This window comes from Aspergillus versicolor (assembly GCF_001890125.1).
Source record: "Aspergillus versicolor CBS 583.65 unplaced genomic scaffold ASPVEscaffold_1, whole genome shotgun sequence".
NCBI classification, from domain to species: Eukaryota; Fungi; Ascomycota; class Eurotiomycetes; order Eurotiales; family Aspergillaceae; genus Aspergillus; species Aspergillus versicolor.
Window position 1 is genome coordinate 464536 of NW_024467524.1, and position 16301 is coordinate 480836.

Here is a 16301-nt window from a genome sequence, read left to right on the forward strand (position 1 = left end):
TCTCTCTGTCTCATCATTCGGTCTCTATCAATTTCATTGTATCATCTCTCATCATTCCACTTTATAAAAATGGCCCTATATATCCATTTCCACATTTTCAACTCTCTGTTCTCTAGCAGAGAATCTCCCAGAAATGGACGCAGCAGTCCAAGAAAAGAATGCCTTGGACATCACAACAGCCGACCCCGTTGAGCGCAATGGCATCAGAGTCCATCCCCAGCCAACAGCAGACCCTCTCGATCCCCTGAACTGGTCTCGCCTGCAGAAACACACCATCCTCGGTATTGTCATGTTCAAGTATGACTATTCTCTAACTTGCATAAACCACCCCAACTAAGCCCTACAGATACTTCCTCTTCACCTACCTCACAACCACCACCGTGCCTTCATTTCCCGAAATCCAGACACAGTTCGCCATCTCATACTCCCAGGTCAACTGGACCGTTGCAGTCCCAGCCCTGGGTCTGTCAGTAGGCCCGCTCTTCTGGTCTTCGCTCAGCGACATCTACGGCCGGCGCATCGTTTTCGTGACTGGCACATTCATTGCCCTCGTTTCCACAATCGGCGCTGCAGTCGCGGATCGGTATGGAGGGTATATGGCTGCGAGGTTCTTCCAGGGGTTTGGCGTGAGCCCGGCGTCGAGTGTTGGGATGGCCGTTGGTATGGCGTCCCTATACGAACCTATCACCCTAACTAACCAACTTGACAGTGAACGACCTCTTCTTCGACTACGAGCGCGGCGAGAAGCTCGGCCTGTGGGTTCTTGCAATTGATGCAGGATTACTGGTCGGACCAACCTGTGCGTCTCTATCTGTTGAATATCCACAGAAATGCTAATGCTGATGATAGTCGGCGGCTTCCTCAACCTCGTCAGCGCCGCCTGGATCAACTGGTTCAATGCAATCCTCTTCGGCCTCCTCTTCCTGCTCGAGCTCTTCCTCATGCCAGAGACGCTCTACCCGCGCAGCATGATGCTCTCTCTCATGCCAACAGCGGCAACAATCAACCCGGAAAACGAACATAAACAACCCACCCGCACCAAAACCCTCCCCTTCCTCAACATCTCCCCCCTCCCTGCTCTGTCCACTCCACGCCTCACAACAACCCTAACCCGCTTTCTATACACATTCACCCTCCCCACAATCTCCCTCGCCGTCCTGGGCTATGGCTTCCTCTGGTACTGGTGGGTTCTCTCCGTGATCACCATGATCCCAGCCGCGTACCCACAATACACCCCGCTGATCCAAGGCCTGTTGTTCCTCGGATTGCTAGTGGGGACTGTGGTCTCTGAGGTGTGCTGCTCGGGGAGACTGAGTGACTACATCGTGAAGCGCCTAGCGAAACGGAATGGGGGGGTAAGGGTTGCGGAGATGAGGCTTTGGCTGGTTTATCCTGCTGTTTTGGTTACGGCTGGTTCGTTCCTCTCTCTCTCTCTCTCTCTCTCTCTCTTACTATTTTATAATTCGGATAACTAACATGCCGTGCTTCATCCAGTTGGTTTGGTTCTATTCGGGGTCAGTATAGATAACTCCTACCACTGGATGGTCGGGCAGGTTGCCTTTTTCCTCTGTATGTTTCTTTATCATATTAACTATCCTTTCCTTCTAACAGCAACAGTCGCAGCCGGAATCCAGGTCGGCAATACTGTGGTATCGAGCTATATCATCGACTGTTACCCGCTGCAGTCGACGAGTGTGGTCATTTTCTACGCGGTGTTTCTGAACTTGAGCGCGTTTATTAATCCTGTAATTCCCTTCTCTCATTTTTCTTTCTATTTGGTAGAGCTGGACTAATGTTGGCAGTTCTTTATAACGCCGTGGCAGGAATCCGTTGGGTGGACGTGGACTTTCACGGCGCAGGCGTTGGTTGTGGTTATTCCTGGGTCGATGCTCTTTGCGGGCCTGCAGCTCTACGGGGCAACTTTGCGGGCAACGGCACCGATGCCATCGTGGGTGAATCCCGAGTTTGACGCCATCTAGAAGCATGTATCCTGCGCAAAGATATGTGCATTGAGTATACCAAGTCTAGTCTATATTTACAGCCCTAAGAATAAGAAGCAAAAGCCAAATCCGGGATATCTTGCATCGCCGTCCAACGCCAAACTCCTCGCCACTCCCCCGTTTTGTAGATATGCTGCGATCTGATCGTACCAAGTCCTAGCGGTGACGATGCCCGTGAGTGTGATGTTCACACTTGTGGGCGGCGCCGCGCTTCCTCTGTCGACTTGATCAAACGGCCAATCGTCGCTGCTCTGCTCGACCTGGCGAGCTCTGAATAATAACGAAACCCCTTCTCTTGATTGTACTACATCTTCCCATGCAGCTTTAGTCGGTAGATACACGTCTCGTTCCCGCCCCAGTTTGAATTCACCCGGAAAACAACCTTGTCCACTCGAATCTCATCGGAATCAATAACCGCAGTCACCGGGAACCTCTGGATGTTATTCGACTCGTTGATATCGTATCTCCATTTACCAACTCGGTAGAAGTCCTCCCCCAAGAGCTTGTCGTCGGAAAATGCCTCATCAGGCTCGCCGCGCCACGCAATCCGAAGCGCCTCCATGACAGGCCCATGCAGTATTCTTCTATCAGACGGCAGAGCATCCTGTCCTGCAACGTTCTGCGGGTTCCCCCGGAGAAAAGAAGAAACGGACCAACGGTAGGGCCGCGCACCCTTGCCAACATATCGATATCGCGCCCATAGCTCCATTTCCTGGGGAGCAACTCCCGGCCTAATCGTCGCGGCTTTCGGCAAGTGCTCGACAACCACGTCTTCTGGGATGATTCGCTGCCCCAGAAGAATTGCAAGCTGCGACATGCCTTTACGTGGCGCACTGCACCAGCACTCTCCGAAGTCCTCCCACGGAGTCAAAGCTGCAAGAGGTGGTTGTGGTTGCATATGTTTATCGCCCGCGAGCCACATATAGAACCGTTGGAACGACGTCAGTTGGCGCCCAACGGTGGGGCTCGTCATATATGGGTCGATAATCACGCCATGGCCCATCGAGAGGAAGTTCGTCTTAGCCAAGTCCTGACGGCCATTGCTTGGATACTGAAACACCGTTGTTGGCGCGGGTACATTGCTAATCTCCGCCTTAAATGACCTCACGTCCCTTGATAAAGACGATACCTGCGATCCCAAATGGACCACTCGGTTGGATAGCGCGTCCAGATCAGTGTTATTGAAAGCACCGTTGGAAGGAAAGAGTGGGCGATTATATATCATGGGGCCGAAAATGTAGAACGCAACAAATATAAATGCCACCACAAGAAATCGGAGAGACCAATCCACAAAGACGTCTTGCTGGCCAGGATGCTCTTGCTGGTCAGGATGCTCCCATCTCATTTGAGGCCTCCGAGGTCTCTCATCTTGATGTTCTTCAGGTTGCGGCTCCACGTAGGAGTGATCCGGAATGATGGTTCTGGCCGGAGCTTCATGAATAGATTGCTCGACCGACGCAGAACGCGAGGGATAATGATACGTGGGTTCGTCTTCTTCCTCAATAGTATTCTGTGCGAAAGCAAGCCCCGAGAATCGTCGTGGTGGCGCGGTGATATTTGACCGCGTCCGTCTAAGGTCGTCATCATGGATATCCCTCTCGACGTTGTAAGAGATGACAGAAGAATTGTCTCCGTGCATGTGAGAGTCGAAGGGAACAGGAACCTGGGTCGGCGAGGCTTCTCGCTGCATGATACGAGGATAGAGCTGCGCCGCAATGACTTCGCGAGGTGGGCTCCCATCAGAGGAGAATGAGTGGCGAGTAGGCGTCGATGGTGCTGCTGACGAAGCCTCATTCAATGAAGCCTGCAATTGCACCTCGTCAGGTGTCGGTTGTCGTCGAGGCCTCCGTGGGGGAGGTGTGCTCTCGGCACTTGATTTTCTGCGCCGCTGCGAGCTCACACTGGGACTGTTACTGCTGACTTCTCGCTCTTTGGCGGTTTGGACGGCGTCTTCAATGGAGTCGGCCATTTCCGCCAAATTCTGATGCGGCTTTGCAGCTAGCATATGCGGGAGAAGCGGAGTCGAGGAGGAACCATAGGCGAAGGATTGCTTTGTAGGAATATTAGGTAAAACAGAGCCTCCCAGACCGGCATCCAACCTCGTAGAGCGGCGGCTAGGACTGCCAGACGAGGCCACGGCCCCGGCACGCCTGTTAGCAGCTTTCTTGGGTGGCATTTAAATGCTTCCACCTAGGGAAAGATAGGATAATAGACAGGTATCTCCTACATCATAAATCAGCGCAATCCAAACCAGACATCCCGACAAAGGTAGATCCACATACAGTTTGAGAATGATCAACTGCTATCGAAGCAGGTTGCCAATAAGATTGGGGATATAGGTGTAAAGCTCGAAAATAAAACAAGTAGCTGTAGCAATCTGGAGCGAGAGCGCGAAAGGAAATATTCAAATAATTATGCTCCAAAAGACGAGGCAACACTGCGACTTGAGTAACACCAAGGTCGTTTGCGCGATGGCTGGAAAAGGTGAAAGAACCGCCCGGCTGGTCCAGACAAGGCAGCCGCCACCACCCCAAGTTGCTTTGTTCTGCGCCGGAAAGCAAAGATGACAAAAGCGAAGAAAGAGAACCAAAGCGTTATCCAGGAAGGGCCGAGTCGCAGAACGCAATTGGCGGCGTCGTTGAAAGAACAGCCGGCCGACTCGTCTCTTAATTGACGGGATGGATAACACGGCGCGCGGGAGCTAGACGCGCCAGCCCGTGTAGACATACAATTAACGGCCGTTATATATGATAATGTATGCAATGTCTCATCGCGCAGCAATTGAGACGCGTTTAGATAGGATGCCAGCGTTGGGTGGTGCGCTGCTAGAGAAGATGATGTGCGCAGAGAGGAAGAAATGAAGGTGGAATGTATGGGGAAACACGTATACCCGATCGGGTAAAGCTTGATTCTGCGAAGCTCTGGATGAATGACGATGACAATAAAGACACTCCCAAAGTAACTATCGCCTGCTTTATGCCCTTCGTGCTATTTTTACTCCAGAAACAGGTCGATTCAAAATTTAAATCTTTGTCATTCCAGTTTCAAGAGAGAATAATGTTGAACAACGAATTTACAGTCCGACCGTAAGACAGCCATCCCACCCTCTTCTATCGTACTCCAAAAATAAAATGCTTAATATACAATATACAGGTGCCTATGTAAAGACAATCGCTGACTAGGGACATAATAATGACATGTACGTGGCCAGTTGACTGCGTTCAACCGGGTCATATACGCGTGACCTAACAAGTCCAGGCCGAAACGATTCCGTCCTTGCGGCCTTCAATAAGGAATCCATCCTTGAGTCGGACACGCTCGACAGTTGCAGGGCCTGGTACCGATTCATCCGCACCAACTCCGGCACCGCAATCCCAGTGGTGACCATCGGCCTTGTCGTAGACCTTGACGACGTCCTCCCCAGCGGCGGCTGCAATCCGTTTTGTGTCAAACATCATGCTGGTGATTGGCTTATCGTAACCATAGGCATCGTAAATCGATCCCATACGAAGATCCCATATCTATATCAAGTTAGTATACCGCAGAATGGAATAGAAAAGGCGGGGGCACATACTCTGATACTGCGATCCATGCTTCCTGTCACCAAGTGTACATCATCAAACTGCAGACACGTTACGGGGCCAGTGTGTCCTACTAGGCTTCGGTGGACTTGCCCGCTGCGCAAATCCCACAGCCGGACCATACCATCAGCAGTACCACAAGCTAGGGCAGCATCAAAGCATTGCACGGCACCCACAAAATCGGCAGAAGCATCCGGTAAACGTCCAGATGGACGCCATTGTGACTCACTTCCGATTGAAGATGCCTGAGCAGCAGCCCAAAGAACATCCAGTGTCTGCACGCAGCGGCCCTTCACCAGATCCCATTGTCGCAGTGTCTTGTCGGCAGATCCGGATACTAATGTATTTCCCTTGAAGTGCAATGCCGTCACTTCACCCACATGGGCATCCAAGGAGTATACATGACAATCTTCCAAAGAGGTTGATTGGGACACGACCGTAGCATCGTCGGCATCGTCTCCCTCGCCGTTGCCGTTGACGCGGTTATCTTTGTGAGCAGTCCGGGCACGGCTCAAGTCCCAGAGCTTCACAGAAGCATCCATGGAACCGGTTGCGACAACATTGTCCTCAATCTGAAGGCACCTGACCGAGGCATTGTGTCCTTCCAAGAATCCTGTACAGCGGCCGACGTTGAGATCCCAAACCCGAACAGTGTCGTCCAATGCGGCCGTGATCATGGTGCCAAACGGATAGTCGAAATCAATAGCTGTGACGACATCGTTATGCGCTTGCATTTCCTTTATTTCAGAACCCGGTGCAAAATGCTCGTGCAGAACCGGCATGGATCGTTTCCCTATAATCAATTAGCCGTTACTCCTGACCTAAATATCACAATTTCATACGTATTGATCGATGTTTCAAGCTCCGCGGTGAGGGTATTTTCTGGTATATTGATTCCGACATGAACGACGCATCCATGGCCTGGTCCTCTGAAGAAGAAGGTTCTTCATTGCCCTCGGACGCTGGTGTGGGAGCCTCGTTTTGTGCAGTCTGGTCAGACCCCTCTCCCATATCCTCCAATTTATTTTCAATCTCATTAACTGTAACCGAGTCAGCTAGATTACCCAAAACTAGTAGATGTATAACGCACCTTCATGTTCAAGTTCGGCCTCTTCCATCTCCAGCCCAGCCAAGCGGTCCAAGACGATTTGGCGCATTCGATGAAAGTTCGCAATCTTATTGTCAATGTCAAGAATCTCCGAGCTGCACATGTTCTTCCGAACGCCCATTAACTCCATCCGTCGATTCAGCAGGTCCCGCTCCTTTCTCATATCACTCGAAGTAGACGGAAGGGCCTGCTTGTCCCCCTCCTTATCTTTCAACAGCTTCTTCGACTTCGATCGCCCCCTGCGATGTGTCTTCCTATATTCCTGGTCATCCTGCGAGACCTGAAATCCTTGGAAGAGCGAGTAGCTGCTAGAGTCGTCAGGGATGTTCTCAAGGAGGTCGTCGGGGAGAGAGGAGAGGGCGCGAGACTGGATTTCGGCAGTCGACAATTTGGAGCGAACGAGATCGGTCGGGGTCGTTCGTGTGAGGGCGAATACTTTGCGCTGTGTACCGGGGCGTCGCAGCTCGCGCTGGATATCAGCCATGGCGTTTTGAAGATGGGGGTTGTTGGTCGGGTCGCCGGAGGGGCCCATCAAGTGCCCAGCAGTTGATGTGACCTTTCTCCCGAAGGCCTCGATGTGCCGAGACTGTTCAAGCATTGTTAGTTAGCGATACTCTCGCGAAGTCTCAGAGGCGAGTAGAGAGGGAGGAGAGGGGGAGGTACGGTAATGCCGGTTCCCAGGAGCCCATCACGCTCGACAATGTCTGATAGACCGGAGGGAGAGTCATCGCGGCGGTGCTTGTCCATGGCACGGACGAGAGTAATCCTCTAAGGCCAAATAGACATACGGCTTTGGAAGCAAGATTGGCGAAAGACAGGAGCGCGTGGGTAGTTTGGGTCGCTTGAGGAAGTTCTAAAGCTGCACGCGACGTTTACCGCGGCGCCGGATCCCTACAATTCGAAATGTGATTTTGCCGTTCCATACCGCAGACAACCGCTCCAGCAGGTCATTTGCACTTTCGGCCAACATTTATTTATTATTTTAATTTCCTTATCAGCTAGAATGTCTTTAATTCATGATAAATAAATTAAGGCTCGTGACTTGCTTTGATATTGTGGTCGTGGAAACGCAAGCCTGGCAGACCCGTCGACGGAGCTCATCGTTTGCACAGTAAGGATTCTATCCTGCTGAAGCAGGAACGGCGACCGGACATTGCTAGAGATATAGCACGGAGCCCGTTGTAACCTAGACGTCAAACTCAAGACCACCACGGGGCCGCGTCGTACAGCTGTGCGAGTAATGCCCCTGGTGGATACACTCTCCCATCTTCCGGGTTCCCGATCGCCAGCAGGAGCTCTTGACGAAGATCGACCACTTTTGATCCATAATTCATTCTCCGGTGTTGACACTTCCCAAGGGACTGTCTCCAGCGGCCGTCATGAGAATCTCATATACCGCGTTCTTCTCAGACGTACTCACTATAACCATGCGAGCTAGGTCCGCTGGCGTTTTGCCCCGGTATACATTGTGCGAAATTGTAGCCCTTGGGTCACTTCCTGCCTCTAACAAATGCCTAACCACTTGTCCCTGGAGATTGTACGCCGCGTGATGCAGCGCAGTCCATCCGTTGGCACTGCTAGCATTCGGGTCCGCTCCAGCCTTAAGCAATCTCTTGACCACTCCCTCGTGTCCAGCTCGCACCGCAAGAATCAGTGGTGTACTGCCATTAGCTGTCATGATATCAACAACCGCTCCCTGGCACAGCAGGAGGTCAACGACGCTGAGGCTTCCGTGCTCTGCAGCCCAGGAGAGTGCCGTTCGGCCATGCTGGTCCTGTGCCTCTACCGCAGCTCCATGGTCGAGAAATAGCCTGACGGTTTCGTCGTGACCGTTCAAAGCGGCCAATAGCAAAGGTGTCTTCCCATCCATATCTTTTGCTTCACGGTCCGCGCCCCGCTCAAGTAATAACTTGGCTGCTTCTGTTTGTCCGTAGCAAGCTGCGAATGCCAATCCGGTTCGATCATACTGGCCTCTTGTCTCGAGATCAAGCCCGTGGTCAACGACGGTGAGCAGCTGCTTCATAACACCCAAGTGTCCTCGCGTGGCAGCTATTGTCAGCGGCGTCTCTCCAGTTATATCCGTCACTTCGGTATATGGCCCTGCCCTCAATGAGTTTGCAGCTGCGCCATCGATACCGCGCTGGGCCGCCCAGAACAACACTGAGCGGTTGCGGTGTTTCAGGTTATACTGATAGAGGGACACATTGAACGTATTATAAAGGTAGGAACAGGTGCGGATGAGGGCGTTGGTGTCGCGTTGAGATTCTTGATGGTCTATAATCAGTTGCACTAGCTCGATCGGTAAGTTTAAGAGCTGTGTCATTTCGATAAAAGGGCCAGTGAGTTGAAAGTGTTCGTCCTTGAGGAGGGTGAAGATGGCGGCACGAATCAGACCTGATACTAGTAACTCGTAGCGCTTGAACTAGGCAGTGCTTGTTGCCTTGCAGGCGAATGGCCATCGATCAAAGCTTCCTCTTCAAAATCATTTATGGCTTCCCTCAACTCACATAAACTTGTGAGATATCTCGTCAATGACCCTGAAGACACCACGCTTGTTTTTCTGTGGGAATCCGCGGTTTCACCAGAGCCCAGAGCACAAAGTTGCACAGAAATTTTGGCATCCTCTTAGAATTGTACAGGTGGTTCAGAGGTCCACTTCAGCACCAAACGGCGGCTGAATGCATGATACATTGCATGAAGGGATGAACAGGACTTAGTTCCAAACCCAGCCCGGTAGCAGGTCCCCTCATTGACAACAAACAGAAAAATCCCTACAATATTGGATTCATTATTGCCTCCGCTCCCTTTTCGGGCCCAGATAGTCGGTATTGCTTTTTTCAGTCGGGGACGTCACCTTTCAGACTGCCAGGTGGTATTGGCGTCGGCTCGTTGTTCCTGGGAGAATAAAGCCAGACCCGCCCCGCAGCTCAACCAAAATGCTCTTCCCCCGAATCTCACCCTTCCTCGTCCTGCCAGCTTTGATATCTCCGCTCCATCCCAATAAATAGACACTGCCTCACACTATGGATACAGCAATTGACCTCTCGGATGCCTCAAAAGCCCTGGACCTCGCCAACATCCGCTTCCAACTCATGTAAGGCCGCAGCGACATCGGAGTCGCATACCCCGCAAAAATCCCCTCCATTCTCTACGGCCCAAAGGCAACAGCCCGAATCTCGCAAAGCAAAGTAAAGCGAAACTAACGATGAAAAAAATAAACAAAACAGCCGGTTGGAAGATACAATAACCTTCCATTTAATCGAGCGTGTTCAGTTCCCCCTAAACCCGACAATATACGCCCCCGGCGGCGTCTCAATCCCAGATGAACATATCAGCCTTATGGACTACCTCCTCCGCGAGCAAGAACGCCTGCAGTCCCGCGTCCGCCGCTTCGAGTCCCCCGACGAGTATCCTTTCTTCCCATCCGCCCTCGAAAAGCCAATTCTCCAACCCCTCTCTTACCCCAGGATCCTGCACGACAACGACGTGAGCGTGAACGAGGTAATCAAGCAGCGCTACGTCGAGAACATTCTCCCCGCGGTGTGCACAAGGTTTGGCGACCGGGGTGACCGGGGCGAAAAGCAAGAGAACTACGGGTCTGCGGCGACGTGCGATGTGAGCTGTTTGCAGGCGCTGTCGCGGCGTATTCACTTTGGGAAGTTTGTTGCGGAGTCGAAGTTCCAGAAGGAGACGGAGAGGTTTGTGGCGCTGATTAAGGCTGAAGATCGCAAGGGCATTGATGAGGCGATTACGGATGCGAAGGTTGAGCAGAAGGTACTTGAGAGGCTGGCGCTCAAGGCGAAGACTTATGGCACGGATCCTGGGTTCCCTGATCAGTCGGGGGCGAAGATTGATGTTAATGCTGTCCAGGCCATGTACAAGGTAAGCACTCGTCGCCGTTTATTCAGTTGTGGAATGAAACTAACGAGAATAGGAATATGTCATTCCTTTGACCAAAGTCGTGGAGGTAGAGTATCTGATGCAGCGCTTGAAGGGTACACAATGGGAGTAAACTCTCCCCCTTGCGCATAGTCCGTTATGCAGTAACGACACATAGATATTTTTAGTTCGGGGGGGGAAAAAAATAGACAACTTTTATATTGCTCTATCATGGCCACATTAATCTATAAATCATACCATAAAACGTCAATTATGCCGGCGGCTTGTAGCCCTCCGCCATATCCTTCACCGCACCGTCCAGCTTCCCAGCCTCGAAAAGCATTAAACTACCCTTCGTCAGAATTCCCAACTCCTGGAACGCCCGCTTCGAATCCGAGTGTCCCTCATCATGCTTATGCAACCAGTCATACCCACCCGTACATAGAGCATGGCGCTCCAGCACCTCATCCTCAGGGTGGAAAAAGAACCTCTGTCCCTTCTCAGCGGCGGCCTTCTTCTTCTTCTTCTGTGGCCGCGACTCCTCCGCATCCAGCTTCGACTCAACCTCCTCGTAGTTCTTGGACACGATCAGGTAGTGCGAGAAGTTACATGGCTTCTTCTCCTCAATCGACTGGGCGATTTCCTCCTGCAGCATGCCGTACATCGGCGGGATGACCTCGACCGGCATGTTGATGAGACGCTCCGTGAGGATGAGTCCGATCGGCGGGATGGGTGTTTTGGAGAGAAGTTCGGCGAGGGGGGCTAGGGAGGGTGTGCTGCTGGCTCTTCGTTTCAGGTAGGCGGTTAGACCTTTAACGCCGGGGTTTTCCTATCCAATCCAGTCAGCTATCCTGTCTGGGAATCAAGTACCGTATCTAGATTGTAAACGTACACTATGCTCTTGCAGGTTCAGCACGGTCAAAAACGCATACGGGTCCGACTCCTTCCCATCTGTCTTCACCGTTGAGCCAAGATGAGGCTGTGAGATAATCAGGTCAGACAAGGCAGAGAGGTCGATGTCCTGAGCATCAACGTCGAACAGTTGGCGGATGAGGTTCTTGAGGCCGTGGAAATCGATCTCTTGGAAGTCGAACCATTCGAAATCAACGTTGACTATCTCCATGTCCTCGTCTGAGGAGTCGCCGTCGACGTTGGGATCTGTGCCGCCCATAGCGACGTCGCCGTCCTTGATTTGCTTGCGCTTGCCCATTGTGATTGTGCTGTTTGCGGGGTTGGTGGGTGGTGGGTGGTGTGGAAGGTTGACTTCGAAGTGAGGGGAATCGATAAAAATTATTGCTCCAGCTCCGGAATTGTCTTTCCTGATTGGGTGCAGATCCGTCAATCTTCCACTGTGAATAAATAATCTTGACGACATCGCTATTCTTCCACAGTTTCTCAATTGGAAGAAAATAATATATATATTAAATATGCGGAGTTTCTACCTCTCGATATTTTCCCGTCATATTTTGCAACCACGGTGACCTCTGGTTTTTGAAATGGCCAACATCCATTGGTCTATATATAGTACTAATTGGTATACCACTCTCGCGGTTGTTTTCTAAATAATTCAGGCAAAAGCCAGTCCGGACTATTCTTACATATCTTTCTTGATCGAAACTGATGGAACACAACCCATTGACTGATATCTCATAGTAGGATTAATACAAACTCCTCTATATCACCATCTATACCCAACCATCGAAAATAGCCAGTCTACACATCCTTCTCCACCTCTTCAACAGTAGGCACCTTATCCAACTTGACCCCATAAAACTCCGCAACAGTTTTCACACACTCAGTCACAATCTTCACATCCTCAATGGGAACACCCAACCGCCTAGTCCCACGAATATGCCAATGCGTCTCATTCGGCAGATTCTGGCTCATAATCGCCGGGAGCACAACCATCTGCGTATCCAAATCATCCAGGACCTGGCGATCACTCAAAAACAGCCCATACGTAATCTCCATACTCAGCCACGAGAAGTCCTTGTGAGCCGCAAACAGATCCAGCGTCGCCCCGCTATTGCGCGCATAGAGCTTGCTGAACCAGTCGACCCCGCGCTGGTGGTTCGCCGCGTCACAAGCCCAGTCCTCCCGTGTTGGCGCGGAGAAGTCCTTATCTTCTTCCTTTTCGACCTTGGACAGGGATAGGATTGCTTCGATGGGCTTGCAGACGCCGACGATTATGACAGATTTAAAGAGTGCTTCGCGGATGCGGCGGACTAGTTGTTTGCGTGCCTCGGAGGTGCTATATGCTGGCTGCGAGGTTAGGTAGAGGTAGAGCTGGTCTGCGCGTTCGGGGTCTGGGCTTGCGGCGAGGGTGGCTGTTGCGAGGATGTGCCATTTTTCGGCAGGGATGGAGGTTGCCTGTGCGAAGCGGGATTCGAGAGTTTGGAAGAGGGTTTGGTAGCGGGGGTCTAGTGAAGGGGTAGCCATTGTGGATAAATTTCGTGGGAAGAGCTGGTTCCGGCCTTTGTGAAGCTTGGGAGGTGTGTGTTGCCGGAGTGGGGGATTCAGAGGCCTTTTGAGGGCGAGGGATAGCGTGTCGGTGAGAACGTGATGGAGCTGCCGATGGAAACGGGGCAGGGGCAGTCGGACCATTGGGGTATCAGCCTCGACTCCTCTGGCTGCTTTGGAGAAACAGCTGGTCCGGAGAGATCCGGTGTAGCCTATCAATTGGAGTAAATTGGAGTCGTGGTATGCAGCTGGAAGAGCCTGGACCAGCTGAAGTGGGATGTCTCATCCTTTCCGGATTTGGCAGCTGGATAGACCATGATCCTTTGTGTCAAAGGCGAAAGAGCAATAATCGCCGTATAAGCACTTAGACTGGTCCGAACATTATAAAGTTGGTAGAGCTTGAGCCAGATGGGCAAATTTTAAGCTTATCGCTGCAGAGATTCTCGAAAAATATATGCGGGGTAGTATAGCTTCATCTAGACAGCAGACAGGCATGAAACCACACGGCGCAACAGTATTTGCAACATCTTAGAATTCTCGAACATCACCCTGCCAAGTACTTATTATTTATCAAAGTCAAAGCCAGTCAGCAACCTGCCACTAGGTCGAGCTCCAAAGCACACGACACCCAAAACGTCATAGAAACATAGCTCTGCCCTGGTCGGCAGCCCCAAGAAACCAGCTTTACGGCATAGGTAACGATCAGATTCCAGCACCGTCGAGAACCATTGATGACATTCTCGCCCGCGGCCAGAAAGCAACACTTAACAAGGTGTTCTCGCTCACGGGCCCCACGTATGATCTCAATGCCTAGAACGTCAACTATGATATAATGACATCACCTCCTCAACGTAACCCTATATAGACGCCCACCAGAAGCGTACCATAGCTCTTCACTTCAACACCCTCTGCATTTATTCCATATTTCATTCGATACCCATTTCCATTCCCATCTACATCTCAAAAAACCTACATACATCAAAACTACGAACATGTCTCACTCAGCTGCCCAATCATCCGTCGGCAAGGGCGCCTTCTACGAAGCTGGCGACCAGCGCAACCTGCCCCAGTCCGCCATCAAGGAGCAGCAGCAATACGAGCAGGGCGAGAAGGGGAGCCATTCCACCCTTGATTCAAGTATGTTCTCGCACCAGCACGAATTTTCAAAGTGGAGAAAGCAAGATCTAACAGCTACTGCTCTATAGAGGACGGACGCTCCATTGCAAACCGACTCGCCGCCCAGAGCAAAGAGGCTGACCCCTCACACCACCACAACCGGGATATCCAGCCCGAGGCTGAACTTAGCAAGCAGGATCCTGAGAAGCCGGTATGTTTGCTTTCACCTGTTCACCTCCAAATATGTAAAAGTTGAAGTGGCTAATAAACTATGCAGGCCAAGCTTCACGGAAACGAGCCATCAAAAGGAGCGAAGATTGACAAAGAGTTGCAAGAAGAAGATGAGCTGCGGTTGAAGGAGAAGGGGATTAAGAAATAGATTGTTCATGACGTGAACTGTACAATATGATATAATGAAGTTTGGATTGCGACGCTAAGTTGTTGCCTTCGATGGTTGGGTTCGTTCTATTATATCCCAGGCTGTAATATGCAAAAGTTCAAAAAAAGAAAAAGAAAAAAAAAACCAAGTATTATGCGATATAGTACAGCTGATATCAGCGGTCGTCGCTCGTAAATATATGTCGTAGAATCGTCAATTCTGCAAATATGTGGTCACTCAATCACGCACTCCATTGGAAGTCGTCGTCATGCGGTTCTGCAAAAACTTCTCCCCAGTACTGCTCGACCTTGCGGCAAGTCTCAACCTTAGACACCCATGTCTGGAATTCAATTCCAGGGTCGCAGCTGATGAATTTAAGCTCTTCCCAATACGCCTTCTCGGCATCATATCCAAACCGCTGAATGGCATCTTCTGGAAAAATCCATGCCCGGCCCAGTGTCCCGTCAGGCCGAACTGTCGGGGCGGTCTCGAACTCCGTTCCCCAGACATTCCCCCCGGGGTTGAATTTGGGATAATTGGCGTGGATGAAAAATATCCTCGGTGCTTCGGCTATGCTAGGGTCAACGACCCGTAGTAGTCCCTTGCTAACCAAATCGTGGTCTTGGATTGGATCAGACTGGGCCATGGCAGAGCCAGACATCCCGTCCGGTGCGGGATGGCCAATCGCTTGAACTCTCTCGCTGACAGCATAAAAGGATTCGCCAAGGGCGGAGGCAGCTTGCAGGAAGGTTTCTTTGTCCCCCTCACCCGGTGCACCTTGCGACAACAGCCGGAAATAGTGGGTTGGGCCGTAGTAGTTATAGTAGGCAGACAGTAGCAGTGTCCGCAAATGAGATTTCTTGGAAATAACGAAAGCACCGGCCTCGGTTGCCTGCCGAGCGTCCATCGGGGGTTCTTCCTGTTTCGAGATTCGGAAGTAGAGAGGCGATACTGTTGTTTCCCAAAAGTCAGGCCAGGTGATCAAGCCCGTCGATTTGAACGCCTCCGAATCAAGAAGCAGCTCAGGCTTGTGGAGAGGAAAGCAGTCCGCGTCCATCCAAACCACTTCCTCGAAAGAAGATAAAAGCACGGCGAAAACCTTGAGCTGGTAATGCTCTATGAAGTCCTTCTTCATCACGTCGGCAAGTATAAGACACCGTGCGTTCAGCTTCGGGAGGACTTCGTCGCAGATGCTCTTCTCATGCTCGCTGGCATCTTTCATATAAACCTCCACCGGGAGTTCCGACCCGGTACGTCGTAGCATCCGCAGGGTAGCAAGGAAGACAGGAAGGTATTGACCACCGGCAGTGGAGACTATACCGCGGGTACCAGGAGCATGGACTGGACGAACCTTCTTCATATCTGCGATATCATCCAAGAAATGTGAATGAGCATCCTGCATCGCTACCACGTTGGGTTCGTCCATGAACGTCAAGTCAGGCCGGATTTCAGCAGTGGTCACATTGAAGTGAGTAGCTTCAACATCCTGATCATGCAGGGGCGACGGGCAATTCGGTGAGTGCGCTTCTAGTATCGGCTTGAAGGCCTTCCAAAACACACTTTGGCGTTCGGGCAGAGGCACTTCGAAGGCGGTGTTAGGGACCACCACCGAGGCAGGCGCTGGAGTCCAATTGATCTTGAAGACAGTGGCAACAAGGAACAACGCAGCGACTGTGGACAGGACCGTCCTCAGCCGACTGCGGCGGATAACGGGCATGACTATGATGTTGGTGGTGGCAAGAGTCGCATGGTAGCTGGCTTTGATTATTACAGCGGCA

General features: G+C 51.5%; 9 protein-coding genes across 9 annotated transcripts; 3 read left to right on the top strand and 6 right to left on the bottom strand.

Moving 5' to 3' along the window:
* Window positions 1–59: 59 nt before the first annotated feature.
* ASPVEDRAFT_145481 (putative MFS transporter) lies at window positions 60–1979 on the top strand (the record flags this gene model as incomplete). Its single annotated transcript, XM_040808062.1, has 7 exons — window positions 60–297; window positions 347–660; window positions 710–799; window positions 850–1413; window positions 1495–1569; window positions 1618–1745; window positions 1803–1979. Exons 1-7 carry the CDS (start codon window positions 134–136, stop codon window positions 1977–1979), a joined length of 1512 nt encoding a protein of 503 aa, XP_040661712.1. The 5' UTR covers window positions 60–133.
* A 165-nt stretch (window positions 1980–2144) lies between these two features.
* ASPVEDRAFT_210798 (uncharacterized protein) lies at window positions 2145–4323 on the bottom strand. The gene is made up of 2 exons (XM_040809453.1): window positions 4283–4323; window positions 2145–4223 (listed from the first exon to the last, which is right to left on the bottom strand). The coding sequence occupies exon 2, from the start codon at window positions 4174–4176 to the stop codon at window positions 2305–2307; it is 1872 nt and encodes a 623-aa protein (XP_040661713.1). The 5' UTR covers window positions 4177–4223; window positions 4283–4323; the 3' UTR covers window positions 2145–2304.
* ASPVEDRAFT_210723 (uncharacterized protein) lies at window positions 4277–4885 on the bottom strand. The gene has a single exon (XM_040809451.1). The coding sequence runs from the start codon at window positions 4725–4727 to the stop codon at window positions 4413–4415; it is 315 nt and encodes a 104-aa protein (XP_040661714.1). The 5' UTR covers window positions 4728–4885; the 3' UTR covers window positions 4277–4412.
* Window positions 4886–5245: 360 nt separating this feature from the next.
* On the bottom strand, window positions 5246–7436 carry mdv1 (WD repeat-containing protein; the record flags this gene model as incomplete). Its single annotated transcript, XM_040813970.1, has 5 exons — window positions 5246–5521; window positions 5575–6374; window positions 6424–6621; window positions 6672–7275; window positions 7353–7436. The coding sequence occupies 5 exons, from the start codon at window positions 7434–7436 to the stop codon at window positions 5246–5248; spliced, it is 1962 nt and encodes a 653-aa protein (XP_040661715.1).
* A 1953-nt stretch (window positions 7437–9389) lies between these two features.
* On the top strand, window positions 9390–10821 carry ASPVEDRAFT_58034 (chorismate mutase ARO7). The gene is made up of 3 exons (XM_040815403.1): window positions 9390–9783; window positions 9917–10571; window positions 10624–10821. Exons 1-3 carry the CDS (start codon window positions 9713–9715, stop codon window positions 10699–10701), a joined length of 804 nt encoding a protein of 267 aa, XP_040661716.1. The 5' UTR covers window positions 9390–9712; the 3' UTR covers window positions 10702–10821.
* Window positions 10753–11865, bottom strand: ASPVEDRAFT_35264 (protein-transporting protein BCP1). The gene is made up of 2 exons (XM_040810957.1): window positions 11461–11865; window positions 10753–11397 (listed from the first exon to the last, which is right to left on the bottom strand). Exons 1-2 carry the CDS (start codon window positions 11776–11778, stop codon window positions 10840–10842), a joined length of 876 nt encoding a protein of 291 aa, XP_040661717.1. The 5' UTR covers window positions 11779–11865; the 3' UTR covers window positions 10753–10839.
* A 416-nt stretch (window positions 11866–12281) lies between these two features.
* On the bottom strand, window positions 12282–13007 carry ASPVEDRAFT_121358 (uncharacterized protein; the record flags this gene model as incomplete). The annotated part of the gene is made up of 1 exon (XM_040805876.1): window positions 12282–13007. The coding sequence occupies one exon, from the start codon at window positions 13005–13007 to the stop codon at window positions 12282–12284; it is 726 nt and encodes a 241-aa protein (XP_040661718.1).
* An 827-nt stretch (window positions 13008–13834) lies between these two features.
* Window positions 13835–14671, top strand: ASPVEDRAFT_35266 (uncharacterized protein). The gene is made up of 3 exons (XM_040810958.1): window positions 13835–14165; window positions 14234–14355; window positions 14422–14671. The coding sequence occupies exons 1-3, from the start codon at window positions 14021–14023 to the stop codon at window positions 14521–14523; spliced, it is 369 nt and encodes a 122-aa protein (XP_040661719.1). The 5' UTR covers window positions 13835–14020; the 3' UTR covers window positions 14524–14671.
* A 93-nt stretch (window positions 14672–14764) lies between these two features.
* On the bottom strand, window positions 14765–16240 carry ASPVEDRAFT_48240 (alpha-mannosyltransferase; the record flags this gene model as incomplete). Its single annotated transcript, XM_040813971.1, has 1 exon — window positions 14765–16240. One exon carries the CDS (start codon window positions 16238–16240, stop codon window positions 14765–14767), a length of 1476 nt encoding a protein of 491 aa, XP_040661720.1.
* Window positions 16241–16301: the final 61 nt, after the last annotated feature.

Coding starts and splice junctions, on each gene's coding strand:
- ASPVEDRAFT_210798 (XM_040809453.1), bottom strand. CDS start 4,176: ATGCCACCCAAGAAAGCTGCTAACAGGCGTGCCGGGGCCGTGGCCTCG.
- ASPVEDRAFT_210723 (XM_040809451.1), bottom strand. CDS start 4,727: ATGTCTACACGGGCTGGCGCGTCTAGCTCCCGCGCGCCGTGTTATCCA.
- ASPVEDRAFT_58034 (XM_040815403.1), top strand. CDS start 9,713: ATGGATACAGCAATTGACCTCTCGGATGCCTCAAAAGCCCTGGACCTC. Junction 9,784..9,916: donor AACATCCGCTTCCAACTCAT/GTAAGGCCGCAG, acceptor TAAACAAAACAG/CCGGTTGGAAGATACAATAA. Junction 10,572..10,623: donor CTGTCCAGGCCATGTACAAG/GTAAGCACTCGT, acceptor TAACGAGAATAG/GAATATGTCATTCCTTTGAC.
- ASPVEDRAFT_35264 (XM_040810957.1), bottom strand. CDS start 11,778: ATGGGCAAGCGCAAGCAAATCAAGGACGGCGACGTCGCTATGGGCGGC. Junction 11,398..11,460: donor TGAACCTGCAAGAGCATAGT/GTACGTTTACAA, acceptor TGGATTGGATAG/GAAAACCCCGGCGTTAAAGG.
- ASPVEDRAFT_35266 (XM_040810958.1), top strand. CDS start 14,021: ATGTCTCACTCAGCTGCCCAATCATCCGTCGGCAAGGGCGCCTTCTAC. Junction 14,166..14,233: donor CCATTCCACCCTTGATTCAA/GTATGTTCTCGC, acceptor ACTGCTCTATAG/AGGACGGACGCTCCATTGCA. Junction 14,356..14,421: donor AGCAGGATCCTGAGAAGCCG/GTATGTTTGCTT, acceptor TAAACTATGCAG/GCCAAGCTTCACGGAAACGA.